The sequence below is a fragment of the Oncorhynchus keta genome, chromosome 25 (genome assembly GCF_023373465.1).
Source record: "Oncorhynchus keta strain PuntledgeMale-10-30-2019 chromosome 25, Oket_V2, whole genome shotgun sequence".
NCBI lineage: Eukaryota > Metazoa > Chordata > Actinopteri > Salmoniformes > Salmonidae > Oncorhynchus > Oncorhynchus keta.
Window position 1 is genome coordinate 24,123,425 of NC_068445.1, and position 21,230 is coordinate 24,144,654.

Genomic DNA, 21,230 nt, shown 5'->3' on the forward strand with positions numbered 1-21,230 from the left:
AGGAGTCTTATGGTTTGGGGCTAGAAGCTGTTTAGAAGCCTCTTGGACCTAGACTTGGCGCCTTCCTCTGACACCGCCTAGTATAGAGGTCCTGGATGGCAGGAAGTTTGGCCCCAGTGATGTACTGGGCCGTACGCACTACCCTCTATAGTGCCTTGTGGTCGGAGGCCGAGCAGTTGCCATACCAGGCAGTGATGCAACTGGTCAGGATGCTCTCGACAGTGCAGCTGTAAAACATTTTGAAGATCTGAGAACCCATATAAGAACATTGTTTGGTGAATTCTGAAGACCCATGAAGTGTTTGTACTTGTATGTCTTAGTGAATTATTATTTTATTTAAAGTGCTCTTGTTATTCAGTCAACAAATAAAATACAATCCACATTAATGTCAGACAAAAGTAATAGAATAAAATAACTGGAAAATAAACAAATGATACTTTTGGAGCGGCACGATCAGAAATCATGTTGGATATTTCCAGCTTTAGCCAAGACAATGAGCACAAAATGAGTTTTACAGCATCTAACATATCATATGAAACACACATTTCCTTAAGCACTCCATTCACTCTGTCCAGTTTGAGATAAAGTTGAGTAGTGGAGACCAGAGTCTATCGAACCTGGGCTGTCTTGCAGAGGTTTGGTGTCGTTTTTAACACTGGTCACTAACTGTGGATGTGACCTATTAGACAGAATCACACAATACAGGCTTGCATTCTTGTAGCAAGCAGCTTGGGATACCAGATCAGCTTAGCTGAGTGTTACGTTTGTTTGCATTCCTTCAGTCTGCAACATGCAGAGCTCTAAAGAGCACTAACCTGCTTTAGTGTAAATTTAAATATCAATGCGTATTTTTTATTCAGTCACATGCTTAAGTGGGAGAATTAGTATAAGTCAATTTGAGTGGGTGTGAAGTCAAATGATCCACTTGAAGTTATATCCACGACCACTAGATGGAGATGGGTTCTATTGGAAAAAAAGGTGGTTTTGCATAGAGGCTCTCAGAAAGCTAGGCGGATGTATTCTCTCTCTGGTATTAATTTTACTCAACTATCCCTTTCCCTATTTCCCTCTCTTTCCTTCTCTTCTCTCTGTAGCTGAGGCGTATGCAGGAGATGATTACCCAGATGCAGGCACAGATGAAGATGAAGGGAGATGAGTGAAAAGAGAAGGTTCGGGGAGGGAGAGGGAGAAGAGAGGAGCCCCTCACCCATCAAACCCTCTGTGCGTCTGAAACTCCATGGTTGTACTGCTGGGCGCACTCATCACCGCCTATCCCTCAGTGTGTCAGTCAAACAATCAATTAACCAATCAACCAATTAAAGGTCCTCAACCTCATTTTAATTTGGAAGTCTTCAATATGGCCCCTAGTTCACCGTGGTACTGAGATCCACTGATCTGCTAGTCTGAGTGTTGTTTTGGAAAGCGTTACTGACGTTATGACATGAGGTATGTTTGTCAGGAGTGTTATAACATGACATAATAAAGGTTATGGGTTATGATATATAATAAGACATACTGTAAAGACAATGATTGCATGTTCTCCCAATAAGTGACTAATGATCATTTGTTTTCATCAGTACTACTAATTCTGTCTCATGTACAATGCAGATCTTCCATTGATAATGGTACTAATACATCTCATTGTTAGACAACAATCAGACTTCAGTGTTTACAGAATGTTAAGGGAATGTGTTGAGTATATTAAGGGAAGGTTTGTTGAGAGCTGGGTGTTTTTGTGCCATTTGCAACCTCTGTCTTCACATTTGGACTCAGCGGAGGACATATCAGTCCAGGTGTAGTAATAAGTGTCCCTCAGGTGGCAATGTAGTCTGTTCTATAAGCACAATACTTGGACATAACTATAAAAGTAATATAGATAGACTTGTTTGGAAATATCCCACATATTAAAAATGTTGATTTTTGAACCTTATCACATTTGGTCTATATTTTGAAATATTTACAAAACTTTGTGTCTCTGTTGTATTGGATGGAGACCGTTTGTCTTGGGCTCAAGTGTTTTCAAACTATGCACAACCATGTCATGTCTTAATTTGGTTAATATGCCTTTTCTCCTAAGACGTGCACTTCAAAACCTTTCAGCAACGTTTGTCTTTACTTCCATTACATCATGAGCAGTTATAGCATTGATATGTGGGTTTTTTCTTTGGTTGTGTTTTTGTTTGGGATTTTCCTAAAGGGGTTTTTCAATGATTTACTGTATGCACATTACTCTTCTCCTATTGGCCAGCTCCATGGAACGTACAGTATTAAACTGAATTCCTAACGATATTCTGATTCACCATGTGCATGTCCCAAATGGAACCCAATTCTTATATGGTGCACTACTTTTGACCAGAGCCTAACCAGACCCCCGGTCAAAAGTAGTGCACTATATAGGGAATAGTGTACCATTTGGGACACTACCCATGTCTGTCTGTGGCTGTGCCATCCCACTTTCTAGACTACTGACTGTCTTATACAGTGAACACCTCTCTCTGTGTTCAGAAATGTGTTGTTTGTGTTTAGGAGTGCTATCGTCAGTTGCTTTGGCATCGTCTCTAACCTGGCTCTTTCTGCTAAGCTGGTCAGCAGGTTTGTCTGTTTTGAAGCTTTGAGCCATTAACCAAACTATGCTTGAGACCTTTTTTTAGTAGTTTCTCAACTTTTGCACTGTATTTAGTGAAATAAAGTTTCTGTAGAAGCAGACTTGTAGTGGGAGTGCTTTTTTCAGGCCATAAGTATGATGAGAGGTCATGTAGAAAAACAAAGGTGGTGGGATTGAATGGAGACTGAGGTTTCAGTTGCCAAGCCTTCTAGACATCGATCAAAGGGAAAACACGAGAGAAGAAGCTGCTGTAGAGGTTGGTGTAGCAATGTTGCTAGATGGTAACAAGCTGATATGACAAGGATGCATGGATAGTAAGCCTGTGTTATTCTCTTACACATATGTGCACAAAGTGTATGTTGAACAACCAATGTTTAAAACATAGTAGTGATATGTTTGAACAGGATTATTTATTATGCAAGCTGCATACAATATTATTGACATCAACAGTAAAATCATAGGCAACTTCTCCCCAGCTAACAATTCTAGGAAGAGAGAATGTTTTTGTGATGTTCTCCATGTTTGAGTGTCATGTTTTCTGTTAGTTAGGGGAACATTCTATGTATGTTAGCAAAAACCTCCTGAGAACCTGTTAAGCACGTCTTGGCATTAGAGTTAGGAGAACATTCCCTAAATGTCAAACATAACTTACCCAGAATGTGGTTTTTATGTCCAACATTAATTTTCTAATCATGTTTCATTGGAACTTTGCAAGAACATTCCTCCCCGCATGGAAATTATTTAACAGATAGCCTCTCAAAAGAACATGTATTTATTTTTAAACAATTACTGGTGGCATAAGTCAGTGGTCCTACCTGTCAATGATTTTAGAGGCCGGTATAATGATTTAACCATCCAGATCTGTTTACACTTTATTGATATCTTAGAAATGTCCTTGTTTTTGAAAGAAAAACACATTTTTGGTCCATTAAAATAACATCATTGATCAGAAATACAGTGTAGACATTGTTAATGTTGTAAATGACTATTGTAGCTGGACACAGCGGATTTTTTATGGATTTTTTATTTTTATTTTTTTTGTCATTTTAAAAGGCTAATTGATCATTAGAAAACCCTTTTTGCAATTATGTTAGCATAGCTGAAAACTGTTGTGCTGATTAAATAGGCAAGGGTAGCCTAGTGGTTAGAGCGTTGGACTAGTAACCGGAAGGTTGCGAGTTCAAACCCCCGAGCTGACAAGGTACAAATCTGTCGTTCTGCCCCTGAACAGGCAGTTAACCCACTGTTCAGGCCATCATTGAAAATAAGAATGTGTTGTAACTGACTTGCCTGGTTAAATAAAGGTTAAAAAAATAAATTAAAAAATAAAACTGGCCTTCTTTAGACTAGTTGAGTATGTGGAGCACCAGCATTTGTGGGTTTGACTACAGGCTCAAAATGGCCAGAAACGAAGACCTTTCTTCTGAAACTCGTCAGTCTATTCTTGTTCTGAGAAATGGAGGCTATTTCATGCGATAAGTGTCCCCTGACCCCTCCTGTCTCAGCCTCCAGTATTATTTGACCATGCTGGTCATTTATGAACATTTGAACATCTTGGCCATGTTCTGTTGTAATCTCCACCCGGCACAGCCAGAAGAGGACTGGCCACCCCACATAGCCTGGTTACTCTCTAGGTTTCTTCCTAGGTTTTGGCCTTTCTAGAGAGTTTTTCCTAGCCACCGTAGTTCTACACCTGCATTGCTTGCTGTTTGGGATTTTAGTCTGGGTTTCTGTCCATCACTTTGAGATATCAGCTGATGTACGAAGGGCTATATGAATACATTTGATTTGATTTGATAAATTGCCAAGAAACTGAAGATCTAATTAACGCTGTGTACTACTCCCTTCACAGAACAGTGCAAAGTGGCTCTAACCAGAATAGAAAGAGGAGTGGGAGGCCCCGGTGCACATCTGAGCAAGAGGACAAGTACATTAGAGTGTCTAGTTTGAGAAACAGACGCCTCGTAGGTCTTCAACTGGCAGCTTCATTAAATAGTACCCGCAAAACACCAGTCTCAACGTCAACAGTGAAGAGGTGACTCCGGGATGCTGGCCTTCTAGGCAGAGTTCCTCTGTCCAGTGGCTGTGTTCTTTTTCCCATCTTAATATTTTTTTTATTGGCCAGTCTGAGCATATGTATTTTTCTTTGCAACTCTGCCTAGAAGGCCAGCATCCCGGAGTTGCCTCTTCATGTTTGTTTCTGGACATTCTGAGCCTATAATCAATCCGCTAATGCTTCAGATACTCAACTACTCTAAAGGCCAGTTTTATTGCTTCTTTAATCAGGGCAACAGTTTTCAGCTGTGCTACCATAATTGCAAAAGGGTTTTCTAACGATCAATTAGCCTTTTAAAATGACAAACTTGGATTAGCTAACACAACGTGTCATTGGAACACAGTAGTGATGGTTGCTGATAATTGGTCTCTGTACTCCAATGTAGATATTCCATTAAACATCTGCTGTGTCCAGCTACAATAGTCATTTAAAATGATAAACTTGGATTAGCTAACACAACGTGCCATTGGAACAGAGGAGTGATGGTTGCTGATAATGGGCCTCTACGCCAATGTAGATATTCCATTTAAAAAAAAAGCAGTTTCCAGCAACAATAGTCATTTACAACATTAACAATGTCTACACTGTATTTCTGATCAAATAACCTTAACCACTGTCCCAATAAGGGATGTCCTTGGCGATGGTTTATATTGGGCCTGAATAGTTAGGCCCTTTCCAGAAGCAAACCCTAACCACTTCTCCCGAGGCACTTGTGTAGATCTGAAACAACTGCATAGGTGTAAACAATAGGGTGAATGCACTTTGAAGTAAATTTCTGCTCAGTTAAAAGTACACTCAAGAAAAACTTTTATTGATCATAGTAGTTCAGGAGTAAAATGAAAACAGGGTCATATTCCCCACCAATATTTAGACAACTATACAGAAACCCTAAAATTGCTGAAATATGTAGATCAAATCAACGATGAGAGAATAGTCAGATTAACTGAGATGTTTTGACTGATACAAACATGGTGCAGGTAGCAGGAAGATCTGAATGCCTTCAACTGTGAATGGATTAGTCATTCACCAATCAGAGCCTTGATGGGCTAGGCCATAGTAACAAGGGGTGATGTGTAATATAACGTTTTGTTTTTGTTGGGAGAACGTTTCTTTGGGACCGTCCTGATGAATGATAGACAATTTTCTTTCAGCATTTTAATGAAACTTGTCTAGAACATTATCTTATATTCTCTGAACATGGCAAACATGTTCTGTGTATGTTTGGTGGGACGTTGATGGAATATTCTCCTAACCCTTAGATAACTGGACACAGGAATGTTTGTGCAATATTGTCATGAAACGTGTCTAGAACATTAGTTTTGAATATTCGGAGAAAATGTTAACCACATTCTGAGTAAGTTCTGCTTGACATTAAGGGAATGGTCTCATCGAAACAGTCCTTGTAAATCACTGGAATATTCATATGAAAGGTGAGGTAATTATAAAATGTAACTGTTAAGGGAAGTTTCTCTAAAGTTGTGGGAACGTGTGTTGTTAGCTGGGTCTCCATCCACCATTGGGTACCACATAGGAGGGCGGGGCTCTCACACAACCTGTCTGGCTGCTGTAGTATCGCGGAGAAGGACCGGGCGCGTGCTTTTACCAAACAGTACGTCAGTTTTGGAAGCGACACCGAGGGGAGGAGAGCCGTGAAGATGACGACCAATATCAGATACAAGAGCCGGATCCCGGTCAAATCGGGTAAGCATGATGATAATAGGGATGATTATGCATAAAGGCAATTATAACGCGGTCCATTACAATGATTGTCTTTCTCTATGGATTTCTCTCCCCCTCTTTCTAAATTGGGCGTCGTTCTGTATCCCTCCACCTGCGTTTCATTTACCCATCCACCACAATGACCAAACAGATGAGACCACTGAGGTAAGGAACACGTTTATTCCTAAAGGATTTTTAAAATAGAAAATGTTTATCTGTGCTCCGCGCTTTTGGTATTAACCAAGGCCATGTTAGGCGATTCAAAGAATCATTCATACCAAGCATGGTAGCTTACTTTTTTTCTTCAATTCGCTTCGAATGGCCGCATAGCCTTGATATATATTTATCCTACAGCCTATGTAGGCCAAGTAAACGTCAGCGGAATCATCATTCCGATGCATTGAAGATTACTATTGTTGTCATGCCACCGCATTACAGGGTATAGTGAGCATCACACAGTCAGAAGGATTACATATCATATTTACGCAAACAGTCAGACACAGGATGCGTACGCAGCTTGTGGTACCCGAGGGCTCTCCTCATCCTTGGGCATCCATCCATTCATCCAGGCTTCCAGTCGCGCACTTGGCTGTGGGCGTGACAGTGACCCGCTTCCTAAATGCTATTAGAGACCCTATTGGTATAGTCAGCGAAGTGCCCGGCTGTTAATTAGCACATCTTTAGAACAATCTCTGTTTGCAAGGTAATAATCTATCTATCCTCTCATTGCTTTCCTTCAGAATTGGTCAGACGAGCTCCCTTTCATAGATGCCATAGATTATTACCTTGCGTTAACCCTGTGTGTGACCATGCATCATTTAGGTGGAGCTTGGTGGCTGGCTAAACTATCCTCCTTCGCAGAGGGCGAATATTATCCTGAAATTCAGGGGTCTCTATTTTTTAATGGGCCTTATAGTAAAGACGTGGAATTGAATTATATATTTTTAAATCCTCTTTAAATGTGAAATGAACACAACCAGTCATGTTTTCATCTGAAAACAAAAGTTTCACCTTTGTTGCATTTAGGGGGGCTCATCTCTCATTCGGGGGGTTGGAGGTTGCCCCCCTGTAATTTGCACTCTGCTCCTTGGGAGACCAGCAGCAGACTACTTCTCATGTGTACATATCTCCTCTCTCTCTCTGCTCTGAGGGTGATCACATGATGACAGAAGCTTTGGATGCTGTTCGGTTAGTAGGTTATTAGCCTTGTGTAGCTACATTTGCGAGTAGGCAGCATGCATCAATTGTAATTAATAGACTCTCCACACATCCAACCCTTACACACAAGCGCACACACACACATAACCAACCACAAATACGCACACAGACTCACATACACACACACTGCTGCTCTAGCATTTGCTATTTATTCAACTGCTCGACCAAGACACTACCCACATTATATTTCTAAATAAAGCCATACTTGACTTGGCACTTTCATTATCTACTCTGATACCCTGTTGTGTATATATTAGGTTTTACTATGCATAGTACTTTTCAATTACTTGTTATTTTTTATTTGACTTGAATTTTATTATTGATAACATGGCACCGACATACATGACAGCTCTGCTTCTGGCTCCTAAGCAACTTTGCAGTAATTGTTTTTGTGTGTGTTATTTCTTACATTATTAGCCCAGAGTGTTTTTTGTCTTATTACATACAGCCAAAATGAACTTTTGGATATCAGAGCGGTAGTAACTCACCAGCATTACGACCAGCAATACGTCTTTCCCCAATTGGATCCTTTGTTCGTACCCCTAAGGGTAATTGAACTTATCCCAGAGGCTGTTCCGAGTCGCAGCCAGCGGAGAAGAGATATTCTGAGTGGACTTCTAGTCTGATTCAGGAGTCGGGCACACCATCCACCACTTCTGAGTATATTACTCGCTAATGTTCAGTCTCTGAACAATAAAGTAGACGAGCTCAGGGCAAGGATCTCCTTCCAGAGAGACATCAGGGACTGTAACATAGGCTGTTTCATGGAATCATGGCTCTCTTGCGATATACTGTCCCCATCCATACAGCCAGCTGGGTTATCAGTTCATCGCGCAGATGGGAACAAAGAACTCTCCGGAAAGAAGAAAGGCGGGGGAGTATGTTTCATGAATAACTACTCATGGTGTGATTGTGATCACATACAGAAACTCAAGTCCTTTTGTTCACCCAACCTAGAATACCTCAATCAAATGCCGACCGTATTACCTCCCAAGAGAATTCTCTTCGGTTATAGTCAAAGCCGTATATATTCCCCCTCAAGCCGATACCATGACGGTCCCTCAAGGAACTACACTGGACTTTATGCAAACTGGAAACCACCTATCCTGAGGCCGTAGTTAATGATGCTGGGGATTTTAACAAAGCAAATTTCAGGAAAATGCTTCCGAAATTCTATCAACACATTGACTGTAGTACTCGCTTAGGGAAAACACTAGATCGCTGCTACTCGCCTTTTAGAGATGCCTACAAGTCCCTCCCCTGCCCTCCCTTCGGCATATCATATTTACGCAACCAGTCAGACACAGGATGCGTACGCAGCTTGTGGTACCCGAGGGCTCACCTCATCCTTGGGCATCCTTCCATTCATCCAGGCTTCCAGTCGCGCACTTGGCTGTGGGTGTGACAGTGACCCGCTTCCTAAATGCTATTAGAGACCCTATTGGTATAGTCAGCGAAGTGACCGGCTGTTAATTAGCACATCGCTGTCTTTAGATCAATCTCTGTTTGCATCCTCAGTACATCACAGCTCATTATCCTCTAATTGCTTTCCCTCTGAATTGGTCAAACGAGCTCCCTTTCAGAGATGCCATAGATTATTACCTTGCGTTAACCCTGTGTGTGACCATGCATCATTTAGGTGGAGCTTGGTGGCTAGCTAAACTATCCTCCTTCGAATAGAGGGCGAATATTATCCTGAAATTCAGGGGTCTCTATTTTTATGGGCCTTATAGTAAAGACATGGAATTGAATTATTATTATTTTAATCCTCTTTAAATGTGAAATGAACACAACCAGTCATGTTTTCATCTGAAAACAAAAGTTTCACTTTTGTTGCATTTAGGGGGCTCATCTCTCATTCAGGGGTTTGGGGTTGCCCCCGTAATTTGCCCCCCGAAAACGCTACCGAAGTTCTATCAACACATTGACTGTAGTACTCGCTTAGGGAAAACACTAGATCGCTGCTACTCGCCTTTTAAATCAAATCAAATCAAATTTATTTATATAGCCCTTTGTACATCAGCTGATATCTCAAAGTGCTGTACAGAAACCCAGCCTAAAACCCCAAACAGCAAACAATGCAGGTGTAAAAACACGGTGGCTAGGAAAAACTCCCTAGAAAGGCCAAAACCTAGGAAGAAACCTAGAGAGGAACCGGGCTATGTGGGGTGGCCAGTCCTCTTCTGGCTGTGCCGGGTAGAGATTATAACAGAACATGACCAAGATGTTCAAATGTTCATAAATGACCAGCATGGTCGAATAATAATAAGGCAGAACAGTTGAAACTGGAGCAGCAGCACAGTCAGGTGGACTGGGGACAGCAAGGAGCCATCATGTCAGGTAGTCCTGGGGCACGGTCCTAGGGCTCAGGTCCTCCGAGAGAGAGAAAGAAAGAGAGAATTAGAGAGAGCATATGTGGGGTGGCCAGTCCTCTTCTGGCTGTGCCGGGTGGAGATTATAACAGAACGTGGCCAAGATGTTCAAATGTTCATAAATGACCAGCATGGTTGAATAATAATAATTAGAGTAATAATAATAATTTTAGAGATGCCTACAAGTCCCTCCCTGCTCCTGCCTTCCTATAGGCAGAAACTCAAACAGGAAGTACCCGTGCTAAGGTCTATTTAAAGCTGGTCTGACCAATCGGAATCCATGCTTCAAGATGTTTTTTTTATCACACAGCCTGGGATATGTTCCGGGTAGCCTAGAGTAACATTGACGCTTACACGGACACGGTGACTGAGTTCATCTGGAAGTGTATAGGGGATGTTGTTCCCACGGTGACAATTATAACCTACCCAAACCAGAAACCGTGGATAGATGGCAGCATTTGTGCAAAACTGAAAGTGCGAACCACCCCAATTTAACCATGGCAAGGTGACTGGGAATATGGCCGAATACAAACAGTGTAGTTATTCCCTCTGCAATCCAATCAAACAGGTGAAACGTCAGTACAGAGACAAAGTGGAGTCGCAATTCAACGGCTCAGACACAAGATGTATGTGGCAGGATCTACAGACAATCACGGATTACAAAGGGAAAACCAGACACCGACATCTTGTTCTCAGATGAGCTAAACACCTTCTTCGCCCGCTTTGAGGATAACACAGTGCCACCGACACAGCCTGCTCCGAAGGACTGTGGGCTTCCGTTCTTCATGACCGACATGAGTAAGACATTTTAAGCGTGTAAACCCTCGCAAGGCTACCGGCCCAGAAGGCATCCCTAGCCGCTTCCTCAGAGCATGCGCAGACCAGCTAGCTGGAGTTTTTATGGGCATATTCAATCTCTCCCTATCCCAGTCTGCTGTTCTCACTTGCTTCAAGATGTCCACCATTATTCTTGTACCTAAGAAAGCAAAGGTAACTGAACTAAATGACTATAGCCCCGTAGCACTGTTTTGAAAGGCTAGTTAAGAATAATATCACCTCTACCTTACCTGCCAACCTAGACCCACTTCAATTTGCTTACCGCCCCAATAGATCCACAGGCGATGCAATCGCCATCGCACTGCACACTGCCCTATCCCATCTGGACAAGAGGAATACCTACATCAGAATGCTGTTCAGTGACTATAGCTCAGCCATCAACACTATAGTACCCTCCAAGCTCATCATTAAGCTCGGGGCCCTGGGTCTGAAGCCCGCCCTGTGCAACTGGGTCCTGGACTTCCTGACTGGCTGCCGCCAGGTGGTGAAGGTAGGAAACAACACCTACACTTCGCTGATCCTCAACACAGGGGCCCCACAAGGGTACGTGCTCATCCCCCTCCTGCACTCCCTGTTCACCCATGACTGCGTGGCCACACATGCCTCCAACTCAATCATCAAGTTTGCAGACGACACAACAGTACTAGGCCTGATTACCAACAATGATTAGACAGCCTACAGGGAGGAGGTGAGGGCCCTGGCAGAGTGGGGCCAGGAAAATAAGTTAAAAAACAAAGGAGCTGATCGTGGACTTCAGGAAACAGTGGAGGGAGCACGCCCTTATCGACATCGACAGGACCGCAGTGGAGAAGGTGAAAAGCTTCAAGTTTCTCGTTGTACACATCACTGACATTCTGAAATGGTCCACCCACACAGACAGTGTGGTGAAAAAGGCGCAACAGCGCCCCTTCAACCTCAGGAGGCTGAAGAAATTTGGCTCTTAAGACCCTCAAACTTTTACAGATGCACAATTGAGAGCATCCTGTGGGGATGTATCACCGCCTAGTACGGCAATTGCACCGCCCGCAACCGCAGGGCTCTCCAGAGGGTGGTACAGTCTACCCAACACATCATCGGGGGCACACTGCCTGCCTTCCAGGACACCAACAGCACTCAATGTCACAGGGAGGCCAAAAAGATCAAGGACAACAACCACCCGAGCCACGGCCTGTTCACTCCCCTATCATCCAGAAGGCGAGGTCAGTACAGGTCCATCAAAGCTGGAACTGAGAGACAGAAGCTGTTTTTCAATCTCAAGGCCATCAGCTACTGGCTACCACCCGGCTACTCAACCCTGCACCTTAGAGGCTGCTGCCCTATATACATAGACATGGAATCACTGGCCACTTTAATAATGCCACACTAGTCACTTTAATAATGTTTACATACTGCTTTACACCTCATATGTATATACTGTATTCTATTCTACTGTATTTAGTCAATGCCACTCCAACATTGCTCAACCTAATATTTATATATTACTTTATTCCATTCTTTTACCTTTAGATTTGTGTATTGTTAGATACTACTGCACTGTTGGAGCTAGGAACACAAGCATTTCGCAAAACACATGTGTATGTGACCAATACAATTTGATTTGATACTGATTATTGTACTGAAATGTTGAGGGATCTAGCACACAAGCATTACACTGCACCTTTTATACCTGCTGTAAACTGTGTACGTGATGAATAACATTTGATTCGATTTGATAGCACGGTTTTATATGTTTTTTTTCAATTTTGACCTCAATCAAAGCTAATGGCTGAACTTTTGTAAGGCTATTATATCCAGGCCTTTGACAGTATAGTGTCACGGTCATGCAGAGATTATGGCCCACATAGGTCCACTGGTCCTTGCTGATTTTGTGGTGTTCACATACTGTAGGAATCAAGGCACCATAATTCTTATTGTTTGAGCTGTAAGCTGGGTTTGCTGAAGAAAGATGTTCAGTAAGCCTGTAAAATCACATGGGCAGCATTGTGGAATTAACTTTTGGGGAATGATTGCTCGAAGACACTTAGCCTTGATTACTACAGTACAGTTACTACAGTGTTGATTTGGAAATACTCAGCGTGTTTGCATGTCCCCTAATGAATGGACAAACGTCCTGTGTCTGAAGACATTCTATATTCTTTCCCCCAGTGAGGACTTTTCCCTGTTTTTATATTTGCTGAGATCCTATCGTACTATGAATTGGTGATATTCAAGCAGCATATCTGTTGCTACAGTGCTCCCACACACTGCCTGACTTGATCTGGTGCTTAGGGAGGGAGTTTCCCTGGGTAGGAAGTGGGACTTTGTCTCTGTGTGTGTGTGTGCGTGTTTGTTTGTTTGTTTGTTTGTTTGTGAGAGAGAGAGCAAAAGAGACAGAAAGAGAAATATAATACATATACAGTACCAGTCAAAGGTTTGGACATGCCTACTCATTCAAGGGTTTTTCTTTATTTCAACTATTTTCTACATTGTAGAATAAAAGTGAAGACATCAAAACTATGAAACAACACATGGAATCATGTAGTAAGCAAAAAAGTGTTAAACAAATCAAAATATATTTTATATTTGAGATTCTTCAAAGTAGCCCACCTTTGCCTTGATGACAGCTTTGCACACTCTTGAGAGAGAGCAGGGGCGATGCAGAGGTGTGTCACATTCAAATCAAGCCCATCATCTCCTTTTACCCTCCTCTCTCTTCCCTCCATTCTCATCACTCTCGGATGCTGGGAGAGAAACCTACCCACACATTCCTAAAGGTGATTGCTGTGTGTAGGCTGAAGTTCAATGACACTCAGTTATCACAAATCACTATTGTGTGGAATCTACACCACATGTTTTTATTATAGTTCTCCTTGGCACTAGTATACTCGCATGCAGAGTGGGCCCTGGGCATAACCAACAGTTGGGGTCTCAACTTACTGTTGAGGGTTAGAATAGTAGAATACACAAGGTGCAATTTTGAAATTTGGTAGTACATTAGCAGGTCTTCTCTTGTAATATCAGTCACTGACAGAGACTCAATCAGCCCATATCAGCTAACATTTTTTTTTAATTGATAAGTTAGTCTGGCCAGCTACTGTACACTACATGACCAAAAGTATGTGGACATCTGCTCGTTAAACATCTAATTCCAAAATCATGGGCATTAATAAGAATTTGGTCCTTCCTGCTTCTATAACAGCTTCCACTCTTCTGGAAAGGCTTTCCACTAGATGTTGGAACATTACTGAGGGGACCTGCTTCCATTCAGCCACGAGCATTAGTGAGGTCGGGCACTGGTGTTGGGCAATTATAGACTTGGCTTGCAGTCGGTTTTCCAATTAATCTCAAAGGTGTTTGATGAGGTTGAGGTCAGGGCTCTGTACAGGCCAGTGAAGTTCTTCCACCCCGATCTTGACAAACCATTTCTGTATGGACCTCGCTTTGTGCATGGGGCCATTGTCATGCTGAAACAGGAAAGGGCCTTCCCCCAAACTGTTGTCAAAAACTTGGAAGCACAGAATCGTCTAGAATGTCATTGTATGCTGTAGCGTTAAGATTTCCCTTCACTGAAACTAAGGGGCCTAGCCCGAACCATGAAAAACAGTCCCAGACCATTATACCTCCTCCACCAAACTTTACAGTTGGCACTATGCATTCGCACAGGTAGATTCATCCGCCGGACTACCAGATGGGGAAGCCTGATTCATCACTCCAGAGAACGCATTTCCACTGCTCCAGAGTCCAATGGTGGCGAGCTTTACACCACTCCAGCCGATGCTTGGTATTGCGCATGATGATCTTAGGCTTGTGTGCGGCTGCTCGGTCATGGAAGCCCATTTCATGAAGCTCCCGACGAACAGTTATTGTGCTAACATTGCTTCCAGAGGCAGTTTGAAACTCGGTAGTGAGTGTTACAACCGAGGACAGGCGATTTTTACGCGCTTCTGGCTTCAGCACTCGGTCGCCCAGTTCTGTGAGCTTGTGTGGCCTACCACTTCATGGCTGAGCCGTTGTTGCTCCTAAACATTTCCACGTCACAATAACAGCACTTAGAGTTGTCCGGAGCAGCACTAGCAGGGCAGATATTTGACGAACTGACTTCTACGTGGAAAGTCACTAAGCTCTTCAGTAAGGCCATTCTTCTGCCAATGTTTGTCTATGGAGATTGCATGGCGGCATGCTCTATTTTATACACCTGGCAGCAACGGGTGTGGCTGAAATATCCAAATCCACTCATTTAAAGGGGTTTACATATTATTTTGTGTATATATAGCGTATGAACACACACACAACAGAGGTTCTGATTGAAAAGACAGTGTAGGAAAAAGGAATAGTTTGAATTCTACCAGCCCAGGCCATCCAACTGCCATCCATGGTTGTCATAGAAATCCCTATGAGAAATGGTTACATGTGGTTTAAAACAATGAGTCATGCATCAGTGAGTGTTAATATGATAAATATTGATTTTGACTTAGCTGGGCTGAACAGATGTTTTTCAAATGGAGATATGCATCTGTCTCACATCCCAGCCTTGGACCAGCCCCCCCCACACAGCCTTGAGTGCTGCTGGTTGTAGTCACAGATGGAACCCCTCCCTATCCTCCCTCGTGAAGAACAGCTGCTAGGCTTGGATAGACTTGCCGGGTGGGATAGGGGACATGCAGGGGGCAGGCATTTAAACAGCGGAACCCCTTGGGGGTCTTGATCGGTATTGGTAAGAGTGTAGGATCATCTCTTTAGCACAGAGGGGAAATGTTGCCCACTCTTCATGTAACAAGCACCAACCCTACCTAGTTTCAATACCATGTTCATACCAGCACTCTGTACATGGTGCATACCATTTTTATGTATCTGCATCCAGTTTGTATGGTTGTTTACAGAAAATTGTCTGGTTCAACTATCTCTCTCACATGTTCTGAGTGTTTGTCTTTGTTCTTTATCTGAACTGAAATTAGTATTTTTCTCTGGCACCTGATGTCATTATGTCATGCTGCAAACATGCAATGCCAAACATGCAGTGTGTTTGTGTGCGTTTGTGTGTGTGTGTGTGTGAGAGAGAGAGTTCACAAACAACACACGTGAATAGAAAGTTTATATTTTATCTCTATCCCTAGGTTTCCCTCTCTCCCTGTACAGCTAGTCATGTCTCAGCCTTTGCGTAGGCGTTTAAAAAGCTTTTGCAAATAACCCATGCCTGACCCAGATAGGATTCCAAACCCCTTTTTAAGAAGGAAGAGTTTGGGTGACCTTGATAAGTTAGAGATTATATGATGTTTGAGAGGAGGAATCAGAGACTTGGGAACTAAAATCCAATGAAAATTGTAAGGAGAATTAGAGGACTCCTTTCGCCTAATGTGGGGAGAAAAGCTCCCTTCTGGAATGTTAAAAGATGTGAGGAATCTTTTCAAATGAAGGAATTCCTCCTTGAGGAATTTTAAAAGATTCGCTGAGAATGGTATGATACATGAAATACAAAATCATTTAACATTAAAAAGTATAACTTTTTACATCCAGTGCCTTCAGAAAGTATTCACACCACTTGACTTTTTCCACATTTTGTGTTACAGCCGGAATAAGATATTTATTAAGTTGGGATTTTGTGTAACTGATCTACCTACACACAATACCCCATAATGTCAAAGTACAATTTTGAATAATTATTAACAAATACAAATAATTATTCAACCCCTTCGTTATGGCAAGCCTAAATAAGTTTAGCGGTAGAAAATATACTTAACAAATTCATTCCGTGTTCAATAATAGTGGTTAACATGATTTTTGAATAACTACCCCATCTCTGTACTCCACACATAGAATTATCTGTAAGGTCCCTCAATCGAGTAGTGAATTTCAAGCACAGAATCACCCACAAAGATCAGAGGGGACACCGATTGGAAGATCCCTTTGAGCATGGTGAAGTTATTAATTAGGCTTTGGATATTGTATCAATACAGTCACTACAACGATACAGGCGTCCTTCCTTACTCAGGGATTTCACTATGAGGCCAATGGTGGTTTTAAAACAGTTACTGATTTTAATGGTTGTGTTATGAGAAAACTGAGGATAGATCAACAACATTGTAGTTACTTTAAAAGACTAACCTAAATGGCAGAGTGAAAAGAAGGAAGCCTGTACAGAATAAAAACTATTCCAAAATATGCATACTGTTTGCAACAAGGCACTTAAGTAATACTGCAAAATAGGTGGCAAAGAAATTAACTTTATGTCCTGAATACAAAGCGTTATGTTTCGGGCAAATCCAACAAAACACATCATTGAGTACCACTCTTCATATTTTTAAGCTTGGTAGTGGCTGCATCATGTTATGGGTATGCTTGTCATCGGCAAGGACTAGGGAGTTTTTAAATAAAATTAAATGGAATACAGCTATAGGCACAGGCAAAATCTTAGAGGAAAACCTGGTTCAGTCTGCTTTCCAACAGACACTAAATGTTCCTGAGTGGCCTAGTTAAAATTAGAACTTAAGTTTTCACTTTGTTATTATGGGGTATTGTGTGTTAATGGATGAGAATGAATTGAATTCAGGCTGTAACACAACAAAATGTGGAATAAATCAAGGGGCATAAATACTTCCTGAAGGCTCTGTATCTGGCGCTGCAAATTGAACCCATAAACCATATCACATACGCTGCATCATTGAAAAAACACATTATCAAAGAATATCTGATAATAATGTAATAAATGGCATAATAATGTGCCTACTTTATCTCCACTTCGTATTCCGCATTGATGTTTTCACGGTTATAATTAAATATTCAAAATGCCCCTTGACTCACAGGAGGTGTCGTCATTACAGTATTACATAATGGCACACCCAGTTAAACCACAATAATGGCCAACAGTGTGTGTTTTCTTCCACTCGGAAGTAGGAATGTCTTGTTCCCAGCTCCTTTGACGCAACAGCTCTTTACTTATCACTGTATTGTAACCCGGGGGACTCCCTGGTGACCAACCCCTTGCTGCTGAATGGGTAGACGCTTAATGCTAGTGTTAGGATACGCTAGTCAAGTGTCCCTCTTTTTCCCCATTTCCAAACCCCTGACCCTACCCGCAACATGGCAATTCATGTAGCTCTGAAAGGATTGGATTGATATAGACGTTAAGGTGGCTAACAGTTCCACCTTGTGCCCTGATAGGTTATGAACTACTTCTACAATATTTACTAATCTTTACAGATCTATTCAAGCCACTTATAGGGAATTTGTAGCTAGGCTGTGGAAGAGCCTATTGTTGCTGAATGGTTAGACGTGAATGCTAGGCTACGCTAGCCAAGTGTCCTTTAGAAGGACTATTGTTGCCAGGCCAATTACGTGCTGTTAGATTAGCATGGTAAAGAGCCTAGCACTTAGAGGCTCACGTCTCCAAGGAGAGCAAACACCACAGGGATGGGGGATGGGGGTCCAAAGAGCCTTTCCATCTCACCCTCTCTCATTCTCATCCTCTTTCTCTCTGTCAAGTTCCACCATCTTTCCCTCTCTTTTCCCTTCACCCTCTCTTTCTCCTACTCTTTTCTCGATCTATCCCTGTCTTCCATCTACCTCCCTTCTCTATCTTTCCCCCTTTCCCCTTCTTTTTCTCCTTCCCTTTCTCTGTACGCATATTTGGCCCAACACACAGCCACCATTTGTTGCTGCATTTAGACTTAATTGTGTGTAAAGGCAAGGTTGGACAGGACTGAGATGTCATCAGGAAAGGTCACCTCTCTTTATATCTACATCACAGAATGTATCATCTCCACATCTCCTGGCTCTGGAGCTGCTTTACAGTTTGTGTGCATGGTTGTGTCTATCTGCCTTACTTTGTGTGTGTGTGTGTGTGTGGTATGAGTGTCTGTCTTTGTGTATTTAATATGCGTGTAGTTTACTGCTGTGGCCTTTTGAAAAGACCTTTCTGAAAGGCTACAACAGTAAACAAGAAGACCAATGCATCTGTGTGAATGACTGATCTCTGGCTCATTGCCTCTGTATCCAGCAGACATGCAGGTTCTAAAGGGAAGGAAGTCACTGGACCTCTAGTTGCTGTCAGCTGGAAAGGGAAAGTGTCTCTGATGAAGTTTGTATGTATTTTTTGCACCTGCCGTAGGTCCAGCTCTCCTCCTGTCCAGTATTTGGTCAGCTGGAGGTGTGGGTTGTGAAGGGTTTAGATCTGTGTGTGTGTCACTGTCACCAGCAGCACTGGGCTTGGCTTCAGATGTTTAATCTTCAGCCTTTCACATTATGTAGCATTGTGAAATTACTTCACGGTAGCTAGTTACATCAACAGCATCCTCCCGGACACACTAGACCCACTCCAATTCGCATACCACCCCAACAGATCCACAGATGACGCAAACTCAATCGCACACCACACTGCCCTTTCACACCTGGACAAAAGGAACACCTATGTGAGAATGCTGTTCATTGACTACAGCTCAGCGTTCAACACCATAGTGCCACAAAGCTCATCACTAAGCTAAGTACCCTGGGAGTAAACACCTCCATCTGGAACTGGATCCTGGACTTCCTGACGGGCTTCCCCCTGTTGGTAAGAGTAGGCAACAATACACCTGCCACACTGATCCTCAACACGGCGGCCCCTCAGGGGTGTGTACTCCTGTATTCCCTCCTGTATTCCCTCCTGTATTCCCTGTTCACCCACGACTGCGTGACCAAACACGACTTCAACACCATCATTAAGTTTGCTGACGACACAACAGTGGTAGGCCTGATCACCGACAACGATGAGACGGCCTATAAGGAGGAGGTCAGAGAACTGGCAGTGTGGTGCCAGGACAACAACCTCTCCCTCAATGTGAGCAAGACAAAGGAGCTGACCGTGGACTACAGGAAAAGTCGGACCGAACAGGCCCCCATTAACATCGACGTGGCTGTAGTGGAGCGGGTCGACAGTTTCAAGTTCCTTGGTGTCCACATCACCAAGGAACTATCATGGTCCAAACATACCAAGACAGTCGTGAAGAGGGCACAACAAAATCTTTTCCCCCTCAGGAGACTGAAAAGATTTGGCATGGGTGCCCGGGATCCTCAAAAGGTTCTACAGTTGCACCATCGAGAGCATCCTGACCGGTTGTATGGCAACTGACCGCCTGGTATGGCAACTGCTCGGCATCTGACTGTAAGGCGCTACAGAGGGTAGTGCGAACGGCCCAATACATCACTGGGGCCAAGCTTCCTCCCATCCAGGACCTATATAATAGGCGGTGTCAGAGGAAAGCCCATAAAATTGTCAGAGACTCCAGTCACCCAAGTTATAGACTGTTTTCTCTGCTCCCGCACAGAAAGCGGTACCGGAGCGCCAAGTCTAGGACCAAAAGGCTCCTCAACAGCTTCTACCCACAAGCTATAAGACTGCTGAACAATTCATAAAATCGCCACCGGACAATTTACAATGACCCGCCCCCTTTTGTACACCTTTTGTACACTGTTTGTGTGCCCCTGTATATAGCCTCGTTATTGTTATTCTTATTGTGTTACTTTTATTATTACTTTTTATTTGAGTCTACTTGGTAAATATGTTCTTCTTCTTGAACTGCACTGTTGGTTAAGGGCTTGTTGTATTCAGCAAATAAAATGCATGTGTAAAGTTGCATGTGACAAATAAAATTAGATTTGATTAGATTTATGAGATTGGGAACCTATCTGGGCCAGCTAAAGCCAACTTCCTAAAATTGCTAAGGGGCGAGTAGTATTGTTTTTAACAAAAAAAGTATACAGTGCCTTCGGAAATGATTCAGACCCCTTGACTTTTTCCACATTTTGTTACATTACTGCCTCATTTTGAAATTGATTAAAAGTTTTTTTCCCTCAAATCTACACACAATACCCAAATGACAAAGCAAAAACAGGCTTTTTCAAAATACTATACCAAATTAAAAAACAGAAATATCACAATTACATAAGTATTCAGACCCTTTACTTACTACTTTGTTGAAGAACCTTTGGCAGCGATTACACCCTCGAGGCTTCTTGGGTATGACGCTACAAGCTTGGAACACTTGTATTTGGGAAGTTTCTCTGATTCTCCTCTGCAGATTCTGTCAGGTCTGATTGGGCCACTCAAGGACATTCAGAGACTTGTCTCGAAGCCACTCCTGTGCTGTATTGGCTGTGTACTTAGGGTTGTTTTCCTGTTGGAAGGTGAACCTTCGCCCCAGTCTGAGGTCCTGACCGCTCTGGAGCAAGTTTTCATCACAGATCTCTCTGTTCTTTGCTCCGTTCATCTTCCCTCGATCTTGACTAGTCTCCCAGTCCCTGCCACTGAAAAACATCCCCACAGCATGATGCTGCCACCACCATGCTTCACCGTAGTGATGGTACCAGATTTACTCCAGATGTGACACTTTGCACTTACATGAAATTGATGCAAAGAGTCAAAATTTGCAATGTTGACCCTTCTTTTTCAAGACCTCTGCAATCCGCCCTG

The 21,230-nt window shown here is 42.7% G+C and overlaps 2 protein-coding genes across 8 annotated transcripts in view; both read left to right on the forward strand.

Annotated features, from left to right (window-relative positions):
- Nucleotides 1-2,706, forward strand: part of LOC118371618 (septin-2) — a 44,459-nt gene extending 41,753 nt beyond the window's left edge. For all 7 annotated transcript variants that reach the window (XM_035757148.2, XM_052478982.1, XM_052478983.1 and 4 more), the window contains one exon: nucleotides 1,095-2,706. In XM_035757148.2, coding sequence (XP_035613041.1) covers nucleotides 1,095-1,160 — 66 coding nt within the window. In that variant the 3' untranslated portion in view covers nucleotides 1,161-2,706. The remainder of the gene's footprint in view (nucleotides 1-1,094) is intronic.
- A 3,525-nt stretch (nucleotides 2,707-6,231) lies between these two features.
- Nucleotides 6,232-21,230, forward strand: part of LOC118371620 (septin-5-like) — a 37,869-nt gene continuing 22,870 nt past the window's right edge. The window contains exons 1-2 of the mRNA XM_052478988.1: nucleotides 6,232-6,362; nucleotides 6,532-6,545. Of these exons, the coding sequence (XP_052334948.1) occupies nucleotides 6,317-6,362; nucleotides 6,532-6,545 (60 nt within the window). The 5' untranslated portion in view covers nucleotides 6,232-6,316. The remainder of the gene's footprint in view (nucleotides 6,363-6,531; nucleotides 6,546-21,230) is intronic.